Source organism: Telopea speciosissima, chromosome 8 (genome assembly GCF_018873765.1).
Source record: "Telopea speciosissima isolate NSW1024214 ecotype Mountain lineage chromosome 8, Tspe_v1, whole genome shotgun sequence".
NCBI lineage: Eukaryota > Viridiplantae > Streptophyta > Magnoliopsida > Proteales > Proteaceae > Telopea > Telopea speciosissima.
The window spans coordinates 55,337,167-55,358,967 of NC_057923.1; the positions used below are offsets into that span (position 1 = coordinate 55,337,167).

Genomic DNA, 21,801 nt, shown 5'->3' on the forward strand with positions numbered 1-21,801 from the left:
CCTGCTGCCAGATTGCCCAATACCAGGGGGTGTCGGTGCCTTTACTCTGATTGCATTCCAAGCCGTACTGACCGTGAACCTGCCTGAAAGAGAGTGAGGCCAGACTCGCATATCTGTGTTGTCCGTGCCCAGAACCCCCAAGTCATGGATTTTATTAGAAATTTCCTGTAAGGCCGGGGCATTCATCATTGTTTGCAAATTATCCCCCTCTAGAAAATCAGAAACCGTGGTTGATAGGTTTCAGGGCACCTGCGTAGGGAGTAGAATCTCCTCAATACTGCTATTCCCAATCCATCTATCATACCAGAATCTTATCGATCGTCCATTACCAACCACCCATCTCTGTTGATGGGTAATTGTACCCATTACTTTGAACAACCCTATTGGTTTCACAGTTGAAACTCTGTTGATGGCCATACCGAAGGTGGGGAAATAACTCCATTGATTTGTTTCAAACGTTCTCTGTAATTTTGATTTGTTAATTAGTACAATACTTTGTTGACCTTTAACCAAAAAAAAAAATTTGTTTCATAAATATAGACTTTTTATTAGATTACTTTAATATATATATTAGTAACTTTTATAACCTTCTTATTAAGTATCACTAATCTTCGACCTTGTCTTTTATTGTAATAAAAAAAGATGATTCAGATGCCAAGGTCAAATAGTTTTTCTCATTGACCAGACATTGCTTTTCTTCTATATTTTAATTTAAAAAATACATAATTAATTAATTTTGTAGCTATGTTTAATATTCCAAACCTCATCTCACACCCTCGAAGATTTTTTTGCTAAAGATCAACAAAGATAATTAATTTTAATGTGGTGAATTATCTTCAAGCTATAACATGAAAAATAACCCATAGCTATAGAATAATTGTTAAAAGATATAAATAATAAAAATATCCTATGACCAATGTATTTTTTTTCTAACAAAAAACGTAATAAAATAAAAAATAATGGATGAACGATCACTTTTTAAGGAATCAGTATCGACCAATTTGTATCACGATCGATACATGAGTGATACATATCGATTGATACAGTATGAATGCAGATTTTTTAGATGAAGAATGCTGTTTTGATTTAGTGTTGGACTTGATACGCCCAAAAATAGTCATCCAATAAACAATAGACACGTGGCACGACCTTACAAAGAAGGCCCTTAGTACAACACAACAAAACATGGCAACAAGACTTGCCTTGGGAGGCAAGCAACTGATGTCAGACACAACATGGGAGACAATTGGAATTGGGATCTACAGGAGAAGATTTCGTTCTCTGATAGGGTATGTTACCCTTCATTGGGATGACTAATTACTATCCCATTACCGCTACATGTCAGAGGATAGGAAGCAGGGAGGTTCTCAACCGCCTTGATAACCGTTCTAGGTATAAAAGCGCAAGGGAGACCCAGGTAAAAGGATTCTGACATTTTTTACTTACTGCTCTCTCCGTACTCCTCTAATCAACTCATCTGTGCGTCGGACTGACCTAGGCATCGGAGAATCCTCCTTCGGAATCCGCTCTAAGTCTCTTCTTTGTTATTTCTCCCATTGCAGATTGCACACATCACCAGGAGACTTTTCGACGACAGTAGAGGACTGATATGAATATCGGTATCAATTTTTCCGGCAACCAATATCCATCCTTATATGTGAACTAATCCGTTTGCATACATTTAGGGACCAACATTAATGCATGTGGTGCATGGTGTTGCTTGCAGACTAGTGTTGGATGGCCCTATAATGAGGATCCAGATCTTCTACAGCGCGGGCTGCTCGTCCTGCCGTGCTGTGCAAACACAAGGCGGTGCACATTGACCGCTTTACCCTTGCTCGAGCTCCTTGCCCGAGTGGGGGTAAGGTGGTCAATGCACACCGCCTTATGTCTGCACAGCACAGGCAGGACAGGACAACGCACCATAGAAGATCTGTGTTGCTATAACGATGTATGGAGCTTACATGGGTAGTCGGTAAAAACTATCCTATGTACGTAATTAATAGAATGTGGAGTCATGGTAGGAACTAGGAAGTTAATTGGAGTTAGTAAGTAGTGGAAGATGTATGGAGACCTAGAAGCTAGGTAACTCCTCGAACATCTAAAATTTTTTTAAGTAAATATTTTCAAGTAAAAGTTTTCAGGTAAAATTTTACCCCAAAACAAACAAAATTATTAGAGAAATTAAAGAGGCTCGGTACTTCAAAATTAAGTGAATTAGTTCCTAAATCCTCTATGTTGCTTAGTATTCGTGTCTTCGATCTTCAAGATAACCAAACCGTGCACATATCTCTCTCTGGTCATTCTAAACTTAGCATCAACGTACAATGTGTTCCCTGCGTACAGCTTTCGTGAGAGAAATGAACTCTCAAAGTCTCTTTTAACCTTTATCACCATTCTACTTCTTGTCGGTTTGATGGAGATATAGTCCACCAATAAGACACATCTTTTCGTCTCTATAAAGAAAAGAGTGATTCTCAACTCACAAGGTGTCATATGGAATTATGGGCAATTGATTCCTTCCTGCATTGACAATTCAAATCTCTCTTCTCCGATGAATATTATATGACAATGAAATGAAGATATAATGCAAATGGGAATTGAAACATGTAAACAATCAACATATGGATCATTCATTACACACTACTATTGCTTTCACTCACTCCTGTTTTCACATCTCTATTCAAACTCCAATCACTCCACCCTAGAGAGAGATGTTAGAAAAACAACACTCAAAATGACAATTTTGTAAAAGGGAAAAAAAAAAAAAAAATGAAGAGAAAAGAGAAGAACAAGCACAAGACAAGATTTGCGTGGTTTACCCCCAAGAAAGAAGGCTACATCCACGCACGGTCGAGAGATAAGACGGTTTCACTACTTCTGTGAAGCAAAATACAAACCCTCAAACTCACATCTCTCTGGAAAACCCTAACTTAGAAAGTACATAATTACCCCTAAAGACCCCACCCGTCGGTCTGGTTCAAACATGAACCAACATATGTCAAAATACATATCAAATTGAAAATCTCACCAGCGTTGATGTTTACACTTTTTGACCATTCTAACACGTTTCAAAAACAAAACGATCCACCAAAGAATCACCACAACACTTTCTGAATAGAAATCAAACTTCAACAATAATAGAAAACTCTAAGAGTCTGGACCCATAGAGCATAGATCGATGAGTTTGCATTATTGTTAGGATTCTTGAATTCGTATCGCCCTTTGAAGTATGAAAGTGATCATAGAAATGATGTTATCCCATTTTCTATTTTCTTATCCATAGCCTACGGTCCATACAGGACTTATTCACATGCAAATATGCAATCAATGGACCCCCGGCCACTAGTTCACGTTTTGTCTGTCCAAACAAACAAACAAAAGAAATAAAAAAAAAAAAAAAGTTTCTCAAACATCAGAGACTGATGAGAGAGAGAGAGAGAGAGGTTTCTTGGAAGCTTGAAATTTGAATCTATGAATCATTGAAGATTTGAAGGAGAGGAGCTTTCTAAATGATGGAGTTTGGAACCTTCACATCTCATCTACTAATGTGGGCACTGTTCTTTTGTGTATGCTTTCCATTAAAATAGTTTAAGATGATTAATGAAGGTGAGCTACCCACAGTCCCACACTGAATTTAATAAATTCTTAATCAATATTACTACCTACCTTAAAGTATAATTTGCTTAATTAATTCTCAAAACAATATCACAATTAAGCAAAGAAGACACTTTAGAAGCTACTTTTAAATGTCATAGACTGTGATGAGATAGATAGGTAAATTTGGAGATCACCTGATAAGCTATGGACATAAAAGAATATATATATATGAACCCTACTATTAATAATAATAATCTCTAGGTTTGTTTATAGTAAGAGCAGTATGGGAGGATGAGAATGATCGATTAGATGAGATTTTTTTTTTTTTTTTTTTAAATTTAGGGGGGGGGGGCGGCGTGGGGGGTGGAGAGGAACAGACAAGACCCCATCACCGACTGTTAGCATGGGGAATTGATTCATTTATATAATATTGATTCATGATATGATCCAGGTAATGCAATCCTAAGAGATATGCAAATAAATATTTATATGTTACCAAAAAAAAAAAAAAAATATTTATGGACCTTCCCTTGCATATTTCATGTGATCCAAAATATTGGCAGCCTAGCTTGAGCTATCCTTATCCCTTTTTTCTTTTTTCTTTTTTGTTGGAACATCATGAGGCCTATTCGAAGCAATGCATTTAAGAGTATGTATGCATTCATGAAAGGCGTTCAGGTAGGGATAAGGCGGAGATTGCGCGCAACACCATGTTTAGGCAGCACGGTCCTACAGGGCAGCTCGGCAATGGAGGATTCAAATTGATGAACTTCATGTATGGACTCATCTATATTTGTGAAAGCCTACAATATGGTTTGCAATCCTTTGCCTTCTAAAATTGAGATAATTTAATAATATAAGCTTGGGCAAATTATTGAGCTTTATAAAGTTGGCTAGGCCACATATCAAATTTCATAACTAAATTTAATACGGAGAAAAGAATGTTGTTGGTTGTGTGGATCTTGCGCCTACACAAAAGAACATGCAAAGTTACCACCTGCCACACTCTCATTTACTCGAGCACTGGTGTAGGTTCCACACGACCAGGTAACGATCCCTTGCCCATTTAATAATACACTCCGTATGACGTCCATATTCTCCAATATATGTCCATTCACCTCCTTGGAAGTTTATATATATGACTTTTTGGTACTCCCATATTTTTCAATACCTAATTTTGTCACTTGGCATGTAAATACTATTTGAATCGAAACTTGACATGTGAATAAGGGACCTTAAGGTCTATCCTGCTTTAACATGATAAATTTAGATTGCGATCACAAGAATTTTATTGCAAACCAGACGAACCAATGCATAAGACCTAGCTAGACCCTAACCCAATCTATTTTTTTTTTTTCGGTAAAAGACCCTAATCCAGTCTTGATAGTTCAAAGCTTGGAAAACCTATGACAGTCATAAGGTGTAGCTCTTGTTTGAAAATTAATAGGTGTATATATAATCTGAGTCTTCTAACTAGAAGCTTAGCCATCGGAATTATATATAATTAGTATGTTGAGAGACTTATTCAATTGTTTTTAACAATTATTAACCCTTAACATTCTAATAAGAGTAACCATATTTTCTTCCAAGTAGAAGAGATTTTTTCTCCTCTTTCATTTTATGATTGTGTAAGGGAAAAACCTTGTTGTCTCCATTCAAAATTGGATTTGGATTTTCTACGCAAACCTCAGAGAAAGAATCTCCTTAACGGAACTAGTTTTGCCACGTAATAGGTTAAATTGGGTTGAAATTTATGGTCTCCGGCCTTCTCTCATATCAAGTTTCAATTCAAACAGATTTTGTCAAGTGACATAACAATGTAGTGAAAAATTATAGAAGATCTACTAATAATTTAAATACCATTAAACGTGTACAAGATGGCATGACATTAGATGAGAGTTAAATAATTGAATTTGAGATTGAAATTTGACACTAACCTATTCTGACCATTACCTAAATAGAAATTCAATGATCAAATTTTTCACATAACTCTTTTATGCGACAAAACTAGATGTGTGCGTGAAAGAAAGATCTTTTCCAAAATGGAATACTATAAAGGACTAATAATTATTAATTATGATAATATATAACGAAAGAAATATTATTTTATAACATGTTCTTCACAACTTATAGATGCCTTTGTCTCCATTCTCTCACACTTATTAAGCATCTTTACTTCTTTTTCTTTTTTTTTTTGGGGGGGGAGGGGGGGGGGGGGAGGGGACATCTTTACCATTTTCACACTTTATCTATTGCAACTGCTAAACTCCTATAGATCGAGATGCGTTATATAATTCGGAAAACAACTTGAAATCAATTCCACATGAGAAGAATCTATTAACATTATTACAAGTGAACCCACACCGGAGGTGGCTGATTGTATTGGTAAAGTACAATTCTAACAAATCAGACGGCAACACGTGGCATAAATGGAAAAAGAAGATCAAAAAATATTGTTAAATTTTGTGGACAAGTTTGATCTAAAGGTCTTCTATTTATACATTTAAGTGATTTATCAAACCACTTTTAATATCAAATATTTGTCATATTGACAGCTTTGCTGGGATTAAATTTTGTGGGCAAGTTTTATCTCAAGCTCTCTTGTCTGTACATTAAGTTTCAGCATAATTCAAGTTCGTCAGGTGACAAAATAAATCATTAAAATTTCAAGACTACGAATAGATGATAGGATTATGACGTAAGCGATTGCATTTGATGTTGGAATTTGACACATAGTTAATCTAGATCTTGACATTGTTGGGGTTCAGTCATACATCGGCTACCGACTAACCTACAATCCCTTAATACACTTGGGAGTCCTTCCACCTATCAATTCGAACTTTTGGAATAGAAACTTTACATTGTAACAGAACAGATTTTCACCGTATCCACGTGTCTGCAATATATACTGTCACGCATGCGGAGGAGTATTGAGAGTTTAGTATCACATCAGCTGCCAACTAACCTAAGTCCCCCCATATTCATACACTTAGGAGTCCATCCAATATCATCATGAAAGCAAAGAGCATATATTGTGAAGTTCAATATCTATAATTTTACCTTAAAACAAAAAGGGTTCCATCTTTGTGATATGGTGTGTTGCATAGCACATCTCACTCCAATGTCTAATTGCAAATTAATTTCCAAAGGACTGCATATATAAGTTGGTAGGCTAAGTTCAATACTTTTAGATTCATTTTTGTTGGGAACTCCTTCCTCGCGTGGTGGAGTGATTGAAGGATTCCCTAGACACTATATATAGTTTCTACAATTTTAATAGAAAAATCTTATTTATTAAACAAAAAAAAAAAAGAGTCAACCACCTTCCTCAAGCTATACAAGAAGCATGCCTCTATGAAAAGGATTCTTCACCCAAAGCTTTACGCTAATTAATTATGCACAAAAATATGAGCGCGTATGAGGACAGGATGTTTTTCCTGTTCTCATGCATTTGGAATTTTGAAAAAGAAAAATCTATTTTAAAAGTGTATTTGGGTCCTGGGGACCTTAACTTCTTGTTTCCAACTAATAGAAAATTTTCAAGTAAAAGAATGGAGCAGAGCCTTAATATTGTCAAATGTGTGGTTTAAAATAGTAAAATATTTCGGTTCCAATACAATAAATAAAATTGGAAAAGAAGACTCCTTGGTCACATAGCTCTTCCATCCAGACACATGAGTGTGCAAAATTATCATTCCGACCTCTGTGAAATTTAAAATTCCATCCATGTATATGTTGAGGTTGGAAAATACAACTTTTTAACTTTCTCTTGGTAATGCGAGCAAAACAAAAAAATGGTATGTGCTAGATCAACAAAACACCCCAAAAAAAAAGAAGTACATATACACAAAGAATAGACAAGAGATTTACATGGTTCAGCAAAACCGCCTATGTCCACGGAGTACGAACCAACTTCCACTATGAATCAAGAGAAAAAGAAAAAAATATAACCCTTGCGATTTGACATTCAAACACAAACCCTCATGTACACCCTTCTCTCATCTCCCATATTCACTCAACATCTTCACCTTGATTGGTTCCTCGCTTAGTCCTTATACACATGTTACATCAACATTGTACCTCTTGGACTTTCACTTGGATCCTTACATTTTAGCTCCTCACTTGGTAGACACCTCTCTTTTTCTATAGGACTCATTCTCTATCTTATTTTTTTTTCTCTCTTTTTTTCTTTTTTTTTTTTCTATTTAAAGAAAACCCATTAACTCTTTCTCTCTTTACTTTGCTTAATGTGTTCACCACCAACTAACTTCTACTTCCTTGGAAGACCCGATCTTGTTGAAGACTTTACTCTTCCACTTGCTAGGAAGACTCCATCTCCTTGGAAAACTCCACATCTTCCACTCTCTTGGAAGATTCTTCATTATTGAAGATTTCAACTCCTCCACTAACTCATTTAAACCATTCAACCAAACATTCATCTGAGAAACCCTTTCCTTAACATCGTTGTATTATTATAGCTTGTTTCATGGTCAAGTAGATTTTTGTCATTGACCAAAGATATTATTAAACCCTAAGATCACCGACCAGATCTCTGAGTCATTTCTTGTGTGATTTTAAGAAGATCTTGCCTACCTTATTTAATTTTTCCTAATACCACTTACCCACTAATGAATCTAGCAAATCAATCATGCTTAATCTTATCAATTAATTAAATAATTAACAAAAAATATAAAATATGCTTTAATTATTATCTTATACATATTATGAACAATAAGTTATATATATTATCATTGTGATCGTAATTACAATAAGATTAAAATCATAAACAAAGCTAGTAAGAGATATATACATAACGTTGTCCATTGAGAGTAAATCTGTACTTTCAGGTTGCAATTTTCAAGCACCAAAGTAAGCATTTATCTCCCTTCATGTGAAATTGGAATATTAATTGAATCTTCTTTGCTTCTCTTCTTTATTTTTGTTAAAAATATATATATGAGAGAAAGATCGTTAACCAGTGTTGTGCTTCTGTGTGTATCTATGTTCAGATACAGCCCGACACGAAAAGACAGGTGCTGCTTTCTGGAAAAACAAAAAGGACCAGGTGTAACACACCAATCTTTTGCGCCAGACTGTATCTGGACACAGGTACACATCGAGGCACAACACCAGTTAGTTAGCATTCCTTTTCCCAATAAATATATCATGAGGAGACCAGAAAGGTAAGAAGATTGCACTAAATAAAACACTGATGTGGAGGCAATATACCATATATAAGTCCTAACCACACCTAAAACGCTTAATTAATTATTTTCATAAACTCTATATAGAATCATAATGCCATAACTGGAAGGTACCTATTCATAAGAAGAAGAAGAAGAAGAAGAATATCTTTTTTTTTCCCCTTAATTGTCCATCCGAACGCTTGATATTAATTAGATGAATTTGATGAGAATCATCCCGTTAGGAATATTCTCTTGTTAACAAATCAATTAAGTTAATTTTAGTTTCATGTATAATAATAATATTATATGAATTAATATTGTTTTTGGGGAAGGGTACGGGAAAAATTTTGTAATTATGTTTTACGCTCCAAAGTCCAAACCTCACCTCTCAGCCTCTAATGATTGTTAAAATTAAGATATCAATTCTTATAAAAAAAAATTTTAAGATATCAATAATAAAAATATCATATGTCAAATGTTTTTTTTTTGTTTTAGTTAAAATGTGTATAGTAAAATAAAACGGAAAAAAGAACACTAATTGGTTGTGTGGTTCCTACGCTCAGACATAGACCATGTGAAATTATTGCTCAATCCCCATTGATCTTAAAAATCCGTTTCAGTCAAATGCTCCAGCACTTGCTCTTATTGGCACCCATTGTTGCAAATGCTATATGACCAGATAGCAACCTCTTGCTTCATAACATGAATGATGTGGATTTTGATAAATCTATTTAAAAAGGAAGTTTCAAAATACCTCTCATATCCTCTTTGAAAATGGGTTTTGATTGTTGTGTCTTCCACAAGGTTTGAACTCATGATTTCAATGAAATTGCTTTTAAACAAAGCATTTGTGTGGAGAAAATATAGTTCTACATTGAAAATGGAAGAGAATGAAGTGAGGTTCATATATATTAAAATGGGGACTACAAAGGGTAGGGTTTTATGAAAAGAAGGTTCACTATGCTAGCTCTCTTGTATCCGGGGTTTAAAGGTTATCTTTACACATGTGTATGCCTAACAGAGCCGAGCCAAGTTATGACTTAGGCAAGGAAATGTCTTGGTGTGTACGTGCGAAGTCTCTTTTTCTCAGACCGGACTTGTATCATGATTTCTTTTTTTATGGATTGAGTCTTTTCTTTTTGAGAGACACATCTTTTAGATTATCTTGAATAGGTGGTTACAAGGGGCATCTCACCTCCTTTTTTGAGAAACACATCTTTTGAGCCCTCTTGGATATGAATTGGGATCGTCTCCAAAGACATTTAACCACCAGAGTGTATATCACACCATCCATGACCTGTGCACCCCACACTCCAACGATGGTGTGAGATGGACTCTGGTGGTTAAATGTCATACCCCACACCCCATCGATGGTATGAGATCGATTCTAATGGTTAAATGTCATTGGAGAGGATATGGCCTTGACAGAACCAAATACTGAACCGGATGATATAAATATGAATTTTAACACTCTCTCTCTCTCTTCAGAGATGTGGTCCCTATGTACAGCTTTCGTGAGAGAAATGCACTCTGTAGTCTCTTCTAACCTCGAACCATCTCTCTCCTGAGTCTCCTGGCCACACTTTATTTTGGAAAAAAAAATAAATAAAAGCGCATCCAAACTGATTGGCTGCTGTGGGTTTAACATGATTTCCCTTCACCAAAACACAGTAGTCTTGTGGAATGGCATGTCTAGTTTGGGATTGTCAAAGAGTGATGTGATTCATAAAAATAAAAATAAAAACAGAAAAAGTGATGTGATGTTTTTTTATAATTGGATATAAATCTGATGAAGTGGAAATATAATATATCTAATTTCAAACTCTATCATGTGACCTCCCATGCACATATGCCATCCAAGTAATCCAAGCACTTGTATCCATTCCATCAATAAGGTTTGATGTCTTGTATTTTGTCACTTGGATTTGTAAGTTGATTCAAAAGAGCCGTTAAGAAGTCGTAGGGCTAAGGGTCTTTTCTATAATATGTATATGTAAGGTGTCGCTACATATTTTTAGTGGGATGATTTTCTCTATAATCTAGAGAGATATGATAACGAACAGTTATAACCTATTTTCCATTGATAGTGAAATAGATCTCATCTCATCGTAGACGTAGATAACCTTAACAAATCACGTAATTCCTTATGTATATATTTTTTTTAACGCAGAAACCCCATGGAGGAGAAGATGGATTATTCTTCCTCAACCGAGGAGGGGGGGGGGGGAGTCCTTATGTATATATTGTGTAATTTTTTGTATGTGATTTACATTCTTTGTATCATTTTAGGTTCTTATTTTCTACAATCAATCACCCCACCTACTCTGTTGAGGGTGGCTTATGGTCCACAATAAGCCACATCTTTTCTTTTTTAAACAGTAATTAAACATATGGTCTACAATAAGCCATATCGTTTCGTCTTTAAACAGTAATTATTTTCAACTCAACCAACAGTTGTCTAGTGCAGTTGGTGAGCTGTGGTGCGCTTCATGCCCATGGTCACTAGGAGGTCTCGAGTTCGAGCCTCCTAGCTAGTACTTTCTCCCTCTCTATGCCTCCCTAAAAAAATAAAATATATATAAAAACTCCAAATTCCAAAAAATAAAATAAAATTCTCTACTCAAAAGGTGTCCTATCATGCGGCAATTATGAGTTATTGATTATTGCATTGAATTGACAAATCTCTCCTTTTAGATGAATAGGTTCTTATAATAATGAAATGAAGATAAACTTAATCGGAAACAAACAAACAAACATTTGAATCATTAGAAATTATACAGATTAGCATTTTGATGAGATATATTTGATGTCACATTCACATTTGCATTCACTTTGCGAATCATTGAGTCTGTCTCTCTAGCAATATTGCTTTCATTCACTCCTGTTCTCACACGCTATCCAAACCCCCACCCTCAACATCGAAACTGGAACCTCTCTCCACCCTAGACCCACAACCCATAGATCGATGAGTTTGGATTATCCATAGCATTCTTGAATTCATATTGCCCCTTCGAAATATGAATGTGATATGATGTTATTCCAAATTTTTTTTTTTCGGGGAGGGGGATCAAGTTTTCCTTAAACCACGGCCACCACAAGGCTTCAGATGTACACGAAAACATATCATGAAAATATTTTGGAGAACATTTTAAAACTCTATAGGAGTTTGTGAACTGTAGAATGATGTGGTGAACATGTTGTAAAGGAAAACTTTCTCCTTTTCTGTACCTTATCGGTAGCCATCTTAGAAAGGAGTTACTCTTTTGACAATCTTAATTGTGTGGTGGCTATCTAGTCATAAAGTGGATAGAGGCAGAGTCCCAATAAACTTAAAACAAAATACACCCTTTATTTTTTTTTCATTTTTTTAATATAAAGCTCGCCTTCATTCTTTTTTTTTCACGGTCTTCTTGGCTTTACTGCTTTCCCGGTAAAATATAACTTGAACCTATACTTCTCTTTATTTTCACTTCAACTCGATTTGTCATAATTTAAAATTTGGAAGAAGGATAGGTATACCGCCCACGTGCGGTAAAATAGGGCATCATACAAGAGGTGCAAGGGATTCATTTTGGAGGAGGGAAGAGAAAGATAGAGACAGGGACACTACTTTATTGTACGCAAGTGGTATGTCCAATGTTTTCCTAAATTTTATGTACATGTTGTTCATATCACCCATGACTTATGCCATAAGTTTTAGAAGAAAAGTGTTACTACAGAGAGGATAATATGATTGCGTATGTATTTAAATTAATTTGAAAAGCAACTAATCCATATAGCCCATACTTATCAACTAGTGACAATTGATGCATTACCTTTCCATCAATTTGATGGCTAAAAAATTGGAGAGAAAATATGTTGGAGGTGCTTGTCACATAGTTGTAGATTTTAATATTGGAGAAGAGTATTCTCTAAGCAAGAAATGTGGGAGGATCGCACCAATGAGGTATGACAAAATAATATCATACATGGGAAGGTAGCGAGGTCATTTTATTTGAAGAGTAGAAAGATGGACTCAAAGGTACTAGTGAACCTTACCCGAGCAGGTCCAAAGACCTTTTGCCATTAGATTTTTAAGAAGAAAGATAGGAAATTGCATGTTTGTAGTACACTCTACACATGCCCATAGATCAAGAAGGAAAAGAATTATACCATAGAGTTGAGATGGAATACAAAATTTTACATAGGGGCAATCTAAGGGAAAAATGTTGACACCTCACTTATCCTGAGAAAATTATTTATTGGGATAAAATTTCCATACCACGCGAGCTGAGTGTATTACTCTTTTCATATGAATTTTTTTTTATTGTTTTTTTCTCTTACCTCAATCACTAGAACCGTATGAATTATACCATTCTTCACACCACTATTGGTGTGGTATAAGAATTTTTTTATTTTTATTTTTTTTCTTTTCTTTTTCTCGAGCTCAACACCGTTGATTGTTGCATCTTCAACGTGTTGAGCTCTCAGGCCCGCACTACAGAAGCTTTTTTTTCTAGTTTTATTTAATTAATTGTATTTTTCTAACCATAATCACTAATTATTTAATTATGGACACCGTTGTGGGATTAAAGAATGCTAAATCATCTGAAAAACTTAAACTTGATGTAATGAGTGCAACTCCATAACTAGAAACAAGGGGTTTTAGTCCAACAATGGTCGGTTAATGATATAATTATTAAATTTATGATTTTGGGAAGGATTTCTCCACCTTGAAACTCAAAACTTTTGAATTAAATTTTCTTAAATGGTTACGATCATAGATTATTCATACAAAAATAAATCCACTCCAACACGCCAACCCCTTCAACGCGGATCCAATGGCTGAAGGAACTCGAGGTGCATGCCTAGATGCTTCCAGCTGTTGTATCCAGATCTTATCCGTAGACCGGCTATGTGAGTTGATGGTTCTAGATAGAACTGGTGGGGTGTAGGGCCTTAAACTCCACTTATCGCCGCATCCAACTACTGATCCCCAACCCCTAAATTTAATTTTCTTGGTTATTATCAAAAACAAAAAATCTTGGTCGTCCAAGGAGACTGTGTAGAAGGTAGGACATCTGAATATTCGTCACACATCACATTTCAATTGAGAGGAGTAATTGTTGAGTGAAACTTAATTAATGGGTCCATTATTATGAAGACGTACGATTATAGTACAATGGTAGTTTTGTTAATGTTAGAGACTTTGTTGGTCCATTCATTGTTTGCATAAAAGTCTCACCTAGCTAGTTAAAAATTTTAAGGCCCACAGCTTTGATTTTGTGTTTGTGTGTGAAATAAACATCATCTTCAAGAATTTTCACCCACACACACATACACACCCATATTGATGGAGAGGGGAGACTTATTTTTATGTCTCATTCGCAAGTCATAATCCATTCATTGTTGCATAAAAGGGAGGAAAACCCACCCTAAAACAATTTTGCAACACTTGATTTATTTACTGGCTTTTAGTTCCTTCCACTTAGGGTTGCAGTTTGGTCCTGTTGGCCCGAACTCGTCTTGGCGCACCCTGAGCCTAGGCTGAGATTCTTGGCTTGAGGGTGGGTCAAGGTTGGAAATTTCTGATCCTAAGTGAGGGTCTGATTAGAGGCCATGGTTGAGGCCTTAGGCTAAGCTCGATCCTATTTTAAGATAAATTATAAAATATATATTATAAACTTTAAACATCACACATGTGATATAATATATTTTTTTATAATATTATTTTATGTAAAATTGATATTTCCTTCCCTGGCCAACCTAGCCTATGCATCTCCCTTACCCCTCCCTATGATCATGGTCAATCAAGGTTGGATTTTTCAAGCCCTTAGTCAGGGTCGGTCCGGACTTAAGCCTAACTAAGGGGACTCCAGGTTGGGCTGGGGTTTTAAAAAAATCCGGCCCAACCCAACCCTGTTGCAAGCTTGCAACCTTCCTTCCACCCTGATTTTTCTTCACTAGCAACAGCCAGACAGTAATTTGCTTGAAAAAACAAAAAAGTTTAAATAAAGTCCTTGTTTGTTTCCAAATACATTCTAGACTGAGAATAAGAACCTATTCTATGAATGCATACCAAACACAATCTTACTTTTTTCAATTGGTTTTTTACGAGAGAGTTTGAGAAGAAACATCATTACTCCTATTCGTGCCTCTCAGTCATTTTTATAACAATTAATTGAACTGATCAAACGCAACCTTAGTGCTCCAAAGATCATTTGACCAAACTCAATCAAATGAATAATCTAATCCTAACCTTGAAAAGGTCATCGATCGGTAAATAAAGAAGTCAGGTTGAACCGACGGTTATGGTTATGGTAGTTCATATTGCATGGGACCTTCGTTAATTTCTCCCAACACCAAGATTTGCTTGAAAGAATGGTTTTTGCCCCTTAATCCCATCGAAGTCACCAAACACAACCTTTTAGCTTAGGGAATCAATTTTAACCACACAAGGACTGAGAAGAACAAAACCAACAATTTTAATTTTTAACCGTTGAGAAGGTCAACAGAAAATTGTAAGGAAAAATTCTAAGATTACATAAAAGATAAAATTAACGTTGTCTGGTCGGGATTTTAATCCTCTCTAATTTCTAAAATGCGGTAGTGTGGCAGTGCTAGGTGGAGATGTCGACACCTAATAGCTGCCGCATCCAATGGTCCGAGTTCATTGATATGGATCGTTGGATGCGATAACTGCCACATGTCGACATCTCCACCTAGCACTGCCCACTACCACACTGTAAGGAATTGGAGAGGATTATTTTCCATCTGATCGCGTGGCCCCTTCACCTAGACACAAGAGCACATGAAATTATCACCCCTCCTCCTATGAAATAAAAAATCTCATCCATGTAGATGCCCCTACGATGGTGGAGGGACTACACGATCAGGCTGCTATCTCTTGCCCTTACATAAATTTAGGTTTCACTTTACAAAATTAATCTCAATATTCCGTTACTTTAATTAATATAACCAAACCAAAGATATGTATTACAAAAGAGAGAAAGAGTGCTACATGGGTGTGTGTTGTGCATTGCCCCTGTGCCCAGACACAGGGGCAGGCTAAATGATCCCCACGCCCCCATGGAAAAGTGGAATTTTTTGGGGACGTGGCGGTCAATTCACCCACCCTTATGTCTGAGTGCAAGGGCAGCATACCATACATGCCTAGATAGCATTTTCTTCCCATTACAAAAATACCCAAAACCCTCACCGTGTCTTTTTTGACATTTTTGCCTTTGAGTTCCTTCTATCTTCACTAGATGACTGCCACCGCTGATGAGAAAGCACTACAAAACATCAGTCTTATCACCTTCACAGAACACTAGTCCTCCTAGCCATCATTCTCTTTTGCATTGTAAGGCTCCATTGTCTCTAGCGATGTAGGTGTTGTGGAGAAGGTCAGAAGTGAGGAAGATTATCTCCTCCAGTTCCTTGCCCCAGCCCAATCCCTCTATTAAAGAGGGTGATCGACCTCACCTAGGTAGAGTGTTTAAGTAGAGATAGAGTGATCATTGCATCCAATGTTAGGACCATTGGGGAACTAAGCCGAACAGGAAACTGGCGGGGATAAAGATCCTAGAAGTGATCTTAGAGTCGTGCAATTCATTTTCATTCGCACTAGTTTGCAAACTCAAGAACTCTCTTGTGGTAGAGGGCGTACGAGCCACGCGACCAAATAGTGTTCATAGCGAATAAGTCTATGACCAACGGTAAATAGAGAAATCAGTTACACAAACTGCAACGGTCAGGTAGATAACGTCAGGAGGTTCGTGAATCACGCTGCACGGCCAATTGTTGGTGAATCATTGACCTCCACACGCGCTATTTACACAAGCAGTGCACCAGTTTTCTCCGTGTTTTTCCCCTTTTTTCTAAGGCTAAATATCCATCTATAGATCACGCGTTCACGACGCGCGAGCGGTAATTCGTAAATTTGAAACACCGTAATCAACCATACAACTAAGCAAGGACACGTGTATGGCTTGTTCACTTCCACCGCCTCCTTTAAATACCTAATGTAATAATCACGTTCACCATTTGTGTTCCGGCTTCTTACTTGGCTTTCTTCCCACCTCTGCATCTCCCTTCCTCTCCCTCTCTCTCTCTCTCTCTCTCTCTCTCTCTTCGCCAATAGAGCTTTCTCTAGTCTTCTCGAAGAAAATCTCTCTCAGAACCGATCGTTTCGGAGCTTTACGAACCTTGCATATAGCACTTCGAGCGTTTGATTTCGCTCGTAAGGTTCATGCTATTGAAGTTCATTCAAATTTAAATAGGTTCGGTCTCTGGTTTTCTATGCCAGAGATCGAACAGCTCGACGGTGATGCAGAGCCGGAAATCGGCGCCGGCGAATTATCACCACATAATGCGTTGTTTGGCAAATATGAGCTTGGAAAGCTTCTCGGTTGTGGAGCCTTTGGTAAGGTCTACCATGCCAGAAACATTCGAACAGGACAAAGCGTCGCCATTAAAGCGATCAGTAAGCACAAGGTTATTAAGGGAGGTCTGGTCCCTCACATCAAGCGTGAGATCTCTATCATGCGCCGTATGCGACATCCGAGAATCGTGAAGCTCTTCGAAGTTCTCGCCTCCAAAACTAAGATTTATTTCGTACTGGAATTCATCAAGGGCGGTGAGCTTTTCTCTAAGATCGCTAAATGCCGCCTCAACGAGGATCTTAGCCGTCGGTACTTTCAGCAATTGATCTCCGCCGTTGGATACTGCCATTCCCATGGTGTCTTCCACAGAGATCTCAAACCAGAGAATCTCCTCGTCGATGAGAACGGAGATCTCAAGGTTTCCGATTTCGGACTCAGCGCCGTAACCGATCAGATCAGAGACGACGGCCTTCTACACACCCTTTGTGGCACACCGGCTTATGTGGCACCAGAAATTCTTGCGAAGAAAGGTTACGATGGAGCTAAGGTGGATATCTGGTCATGCGGTATTATTCTCTATGTCTTGAACGCTGGTTATCTCCCCTTCAACGATCCAAACCTCATGAAAATGTACAAGAAGATCTACAGAGGAGAATTTCGGTGTCCGAGATGGTTTTCGTCGGAGCTCCGACGATTGTTGTCTCGGCTCCTTGATACGAATCCGGAGACTCGAATCACTGTCGATGAAATCATCCGCGATCATTGGTTTAAAAAGGGAGGGCTTAAACAGCTGAAATTTCACGAAGAAGAAGACGATTTCTTCGCTCTAAAAGCTGATAAAGACGAACAGAGCAACCAATTCTTGAACGCCTTCGACATAATCTCCTTCTCTTCGGGCTTCGATTTGTCGGGTCTATTTAATGAATCCGATAACCCAATCGATGGGGAGAGATTCGTATCAGCAGAGTCACCGGAGAGAATAATCGAGAAACTAGAGGAAGTTGGGAAACGAGAAGGGATATCGGTGAAGAGGAAGAAAGAGTGGCTAATCGGAATGGAAGGGCAAAACGGTAATTTGATGGTCAGAATCGAGGTGTACCGGTTGACCGATACTCTGGTGGTGGTGGACGTGAAGAAGAAGGGCGGTGATGTAGAATCTAGCGAAGGGGTCTGGAGTACAAAGATTCGGCCGGAGCTGTGCGCCCTGGTTTACCGACCGGAAACACCAGTTCCCGGTGACACTGCTTCTACAGCATAACAATGTCCGGTGAGACCGTCGGACTCGGATGTGTTGTTATTTATTTTTATTTTTTTAAATCATAATTTATGCCTCTTTCTGTGATATGAGAACTTAATAACAAAAATAAAAAAAAACATAAACAAAAAAACCAAATTATAAGAATCGGGTTTGGTTCTGTACTATTTTTGCCCGGTTCTTGTAAGAAACTCCTTTTTTATGTTTTCATTGTTAAGCACAACCTGTGCTATTGTAAATATTTGATGACTTATGAACTCAGATGAACTCCAAAGGTCTTTACAAATCAAATGCAGGTACATTCAATCTGGCATTATACTATTTGTTCTTGTTTAGTTTTCTCTCTCTTGAGTTTCATGTGAGCATCACATGAAACTCAAAAGCAGAAAAAGAAAACAACTTATACCTACCAGTCATGGTGGAGATTTTCCATGGTCAAGCAAAGAGGAACATTGGTTGGAACTGGGAAAGAGTGAGGTTGGATGATGAGAAGGACAACTAATTTTCTTCTTATTTACATACCTTGTGTTTATTTTGCTGGCGAATTTGCTTATTTTTAATTTGCTAGACTAACAGTACACAAATCCTACATAAATATGGAGATTATCTCCAATAAATAAATGAGACATATGGGACAAAAATCAATGCTTATCTGAAACAATAATTGTAGGTTTGGGATCATAATGTATGTAATCTTACATTTTTACCCTTTTCTTTCTTAAAAAGACTGTTTCTAGATTCGAACCCATGATCAGTTGGTTACAATGGCCAAAATCTGCCTTCTTGAGATAGATATAAACTGTTATTTTACAAAGATCCTTTCTCTTGGGATGAAATATCTCTCAACAATTTTAGTTGTTGGAGGTCTTTTAAGAAATCAAACTTAACCATTTTTATTTACTAATAATAAGACAATTTGAAGACAACATTTAATAAGGTTAATTATAAGAAAGTTGCAAATAAAAGTAAAAAAAGTTAACCATTATTGATTATTAATTCAACAAGACCATATCAATCATAGCTATTGCTGGTTTCTTCTTCTGTTTAATGATGATTGAGCTATAGAAAGGTAGCAATCTCTAATTTAAATTGGGTCACCTAATGTGGGTCCATCGAGTTCATACCAGACTTTTTGAAAAAGTGTATTAAAGCATGAATAGGATTAGCACAGGATTCTTCCCCCACACTACAAACCGTGAAGCATACCTCAAAGCTAACATTGAACAATGCCTGAACCCTTTGAGTACAAAGAGGAGAACACGTTAGTTACTTTTCTAATCTGAATAATACACACGCACACGATGGTGCCATACATTTAGTTTGTTGCGTATACTCATAATTACATGATAATAGGGAAAAAAGTTGCCACCTAAAGCTTACTTGGAAAGCATTAATGTAATTGAATTATCTTGCTTTTATCATGAGGATTATTTATTTGGTAATATTGGAGGGTTGAATTTAAAACCTTAAAAGCTATTATGAGGAGAGACGTTTTTTTTTTTTTTTTTTACCCGAATATTACCTGGGATCCGGGCTGGCCCTTAGACTTTTATTAGAATATCAAAACAGAAGTACATGGGGAGGACGTAGCCCGCCTTACCCCAAACCCAATTGGACAAAACCTCTCACTAGAAACCTCATGCACAAGGAACAAAAGCCCTTAACCCTTACAGCTGAAACAGGAGAGCATAAGCTCCCTAAAAACGAAAAACTGGAAGGCCTGACTTATCCTCTCTAACAATGCTCGAAAGCCCAGGCGGAAGCTCCCCTTGCGTCAAGAAAACACTATTAACTTGGGTGCCACAGGCCATATTAGCCAGGAAATCTGCTGCCCGATTGCTTTTTCTAAAGGAAAAAATCACATTGGCATCTAAAGCTTCAACCAGGTGCATGACCTCATCAAACTAGTACCAGCATTTCCAAATCTCACACTTTTTCGCAGAAATGTACTACACAATGGTCTTCGAGTCCGAGTTCACCTGGCATCCCACAAGACCCAATCTATCACAGTGGTGCAAACCATCTAACAGCGCCCTCAACTCAGCTTCAGTGTTTGAGCAATGGCCATAGAAACTAGAAAACACCATGATCAGGTCACCCTCTGGGTTTCTAATAATACCACCCCCTCCTCTAAGGCCTGGGTTGAGTTACCAAAAAATTACGTGCTTTGATACCATGTTGGAGAGTCTAATAAAAAACCTTAAGGCATTAAGTGAAAAGAATTCTTCAAATATATATAAAGTCATCAAAATCCTGAAAAAATCGATTGAGGACTATAATCCTATAACTCTTAACTAAGGGAGTACAAACCAAACCGAATTGAATCATTTACACCAAAAGTGAAACTGTTTAATAAATGTTTTTTGTTTTAGTTTACAAAATGATACCGTTTTTAAATGGTTGGTTTTGGTTTAAAAAATGAAACCATTTATGCCGATTAAATTTTGATTTATATATCAAATAAATAACATCCTCTTGAATTTTGACTTTCTTTTTTTTTTTGGGTAGGATCCTGAATCTTTGACTTCCCTATGGCCTCATCTCATTGACAATATTTAAAAAGATAGAGTATTTTTATATTAAATAATTACTTATGTCTATTCTATGAAAGTAGGTTTATATCAAATAAATGTTTTTTTTTTTTTTTTTTTTTTTTTGTTTTACGAAATTTCTATGAAACCGTTTAGGACCTATATAACCATTTAATAAATGATTCTATTTTGTTTTCATTACATAGAACCGTTTAATAAACAGCTCAGTTTTGGTTTTATATCTCTGATGCTGTGAATCAAATCGAACTGTACCATTTAACCAAAATGGCATCAATTAACACTCTTACTCTCAACATGTCATTCTAAAATTTGGATAGATGGCGTATGACTTGGATAGCCACATATTAAATATGGAAGCCTACCTCAATGTTACTATATATACGGTTTCTCGGATAGCCACATGTTAAATTGATAATGTCTTTGTGAGACCAAAAAAACACCAAGTTTGGTTCTTTGAGAGATTTGTTTACCTAAAAACTCAAAATCTAATGAGGATGAAATTCTCAAATTCCTAGATTTTTCGATGTTCAAAAAATCAAACAAAAGGAAATCTTAAACAAGACATTGAGGATAAAATGTAGGGATGTAAATGGATAACCGAAAATCTAGCTAACTCCGATCCGTATCCGTATTTATTTAGAAATATTTGGAAAAAAAATTCGAATACTCCGATAAAAATCCATCCGAAAAAAAAATATGAATACTTAATAATAAAAAATTAAGCAAATAACGCTTGAGGGTTTTTGAAGATTCAAAAGGTTCTAGAATATGAGGAAAAGAGAATCATGATCTAAGAGATATGGATTGAGAGTGAATTATACCTGTTAGGGGGGAGGAAAGCCCAA

The 21,801-nt window shown here is 36.7% G+C and overlaps 1 protein-coding gene across 1 annotated transcript; it reads left to right on the forward strand.

Moving 5' to 3' along the window:
- Positions 1-16,949: 16,949 nt before the first annotated feature.
- Positions 16,950-18,423, forward strand: LOC122672609 (CBL-interacting serine/threonine-protein kinase 11-like). The gene has a single exon (XM_043870071.1). It carries the CDS (start codon positions 17,067-17,069, stop codon positions 18,405-18,407), a length of 1,341 nt encoding a protein of 446 aa, XP_043726006.1. The 5' UTR covers positions 16,950-17,066; the 3' UTR covers positions 18,408-18,423.
- The last annotated feature ends 3,378 nt before the right edge of the window (positions 18,424-21,801 follow it).

Excerpts from the sequence above, each read along its gene's own strand:
- LOC122672609 (XM_043870071.1), top strand. The coding sequence starts at position 17,067 with ATGCCAGAGATCGAACAGCTCGACGGTGATGCAGAGCCGGAAATCGGC.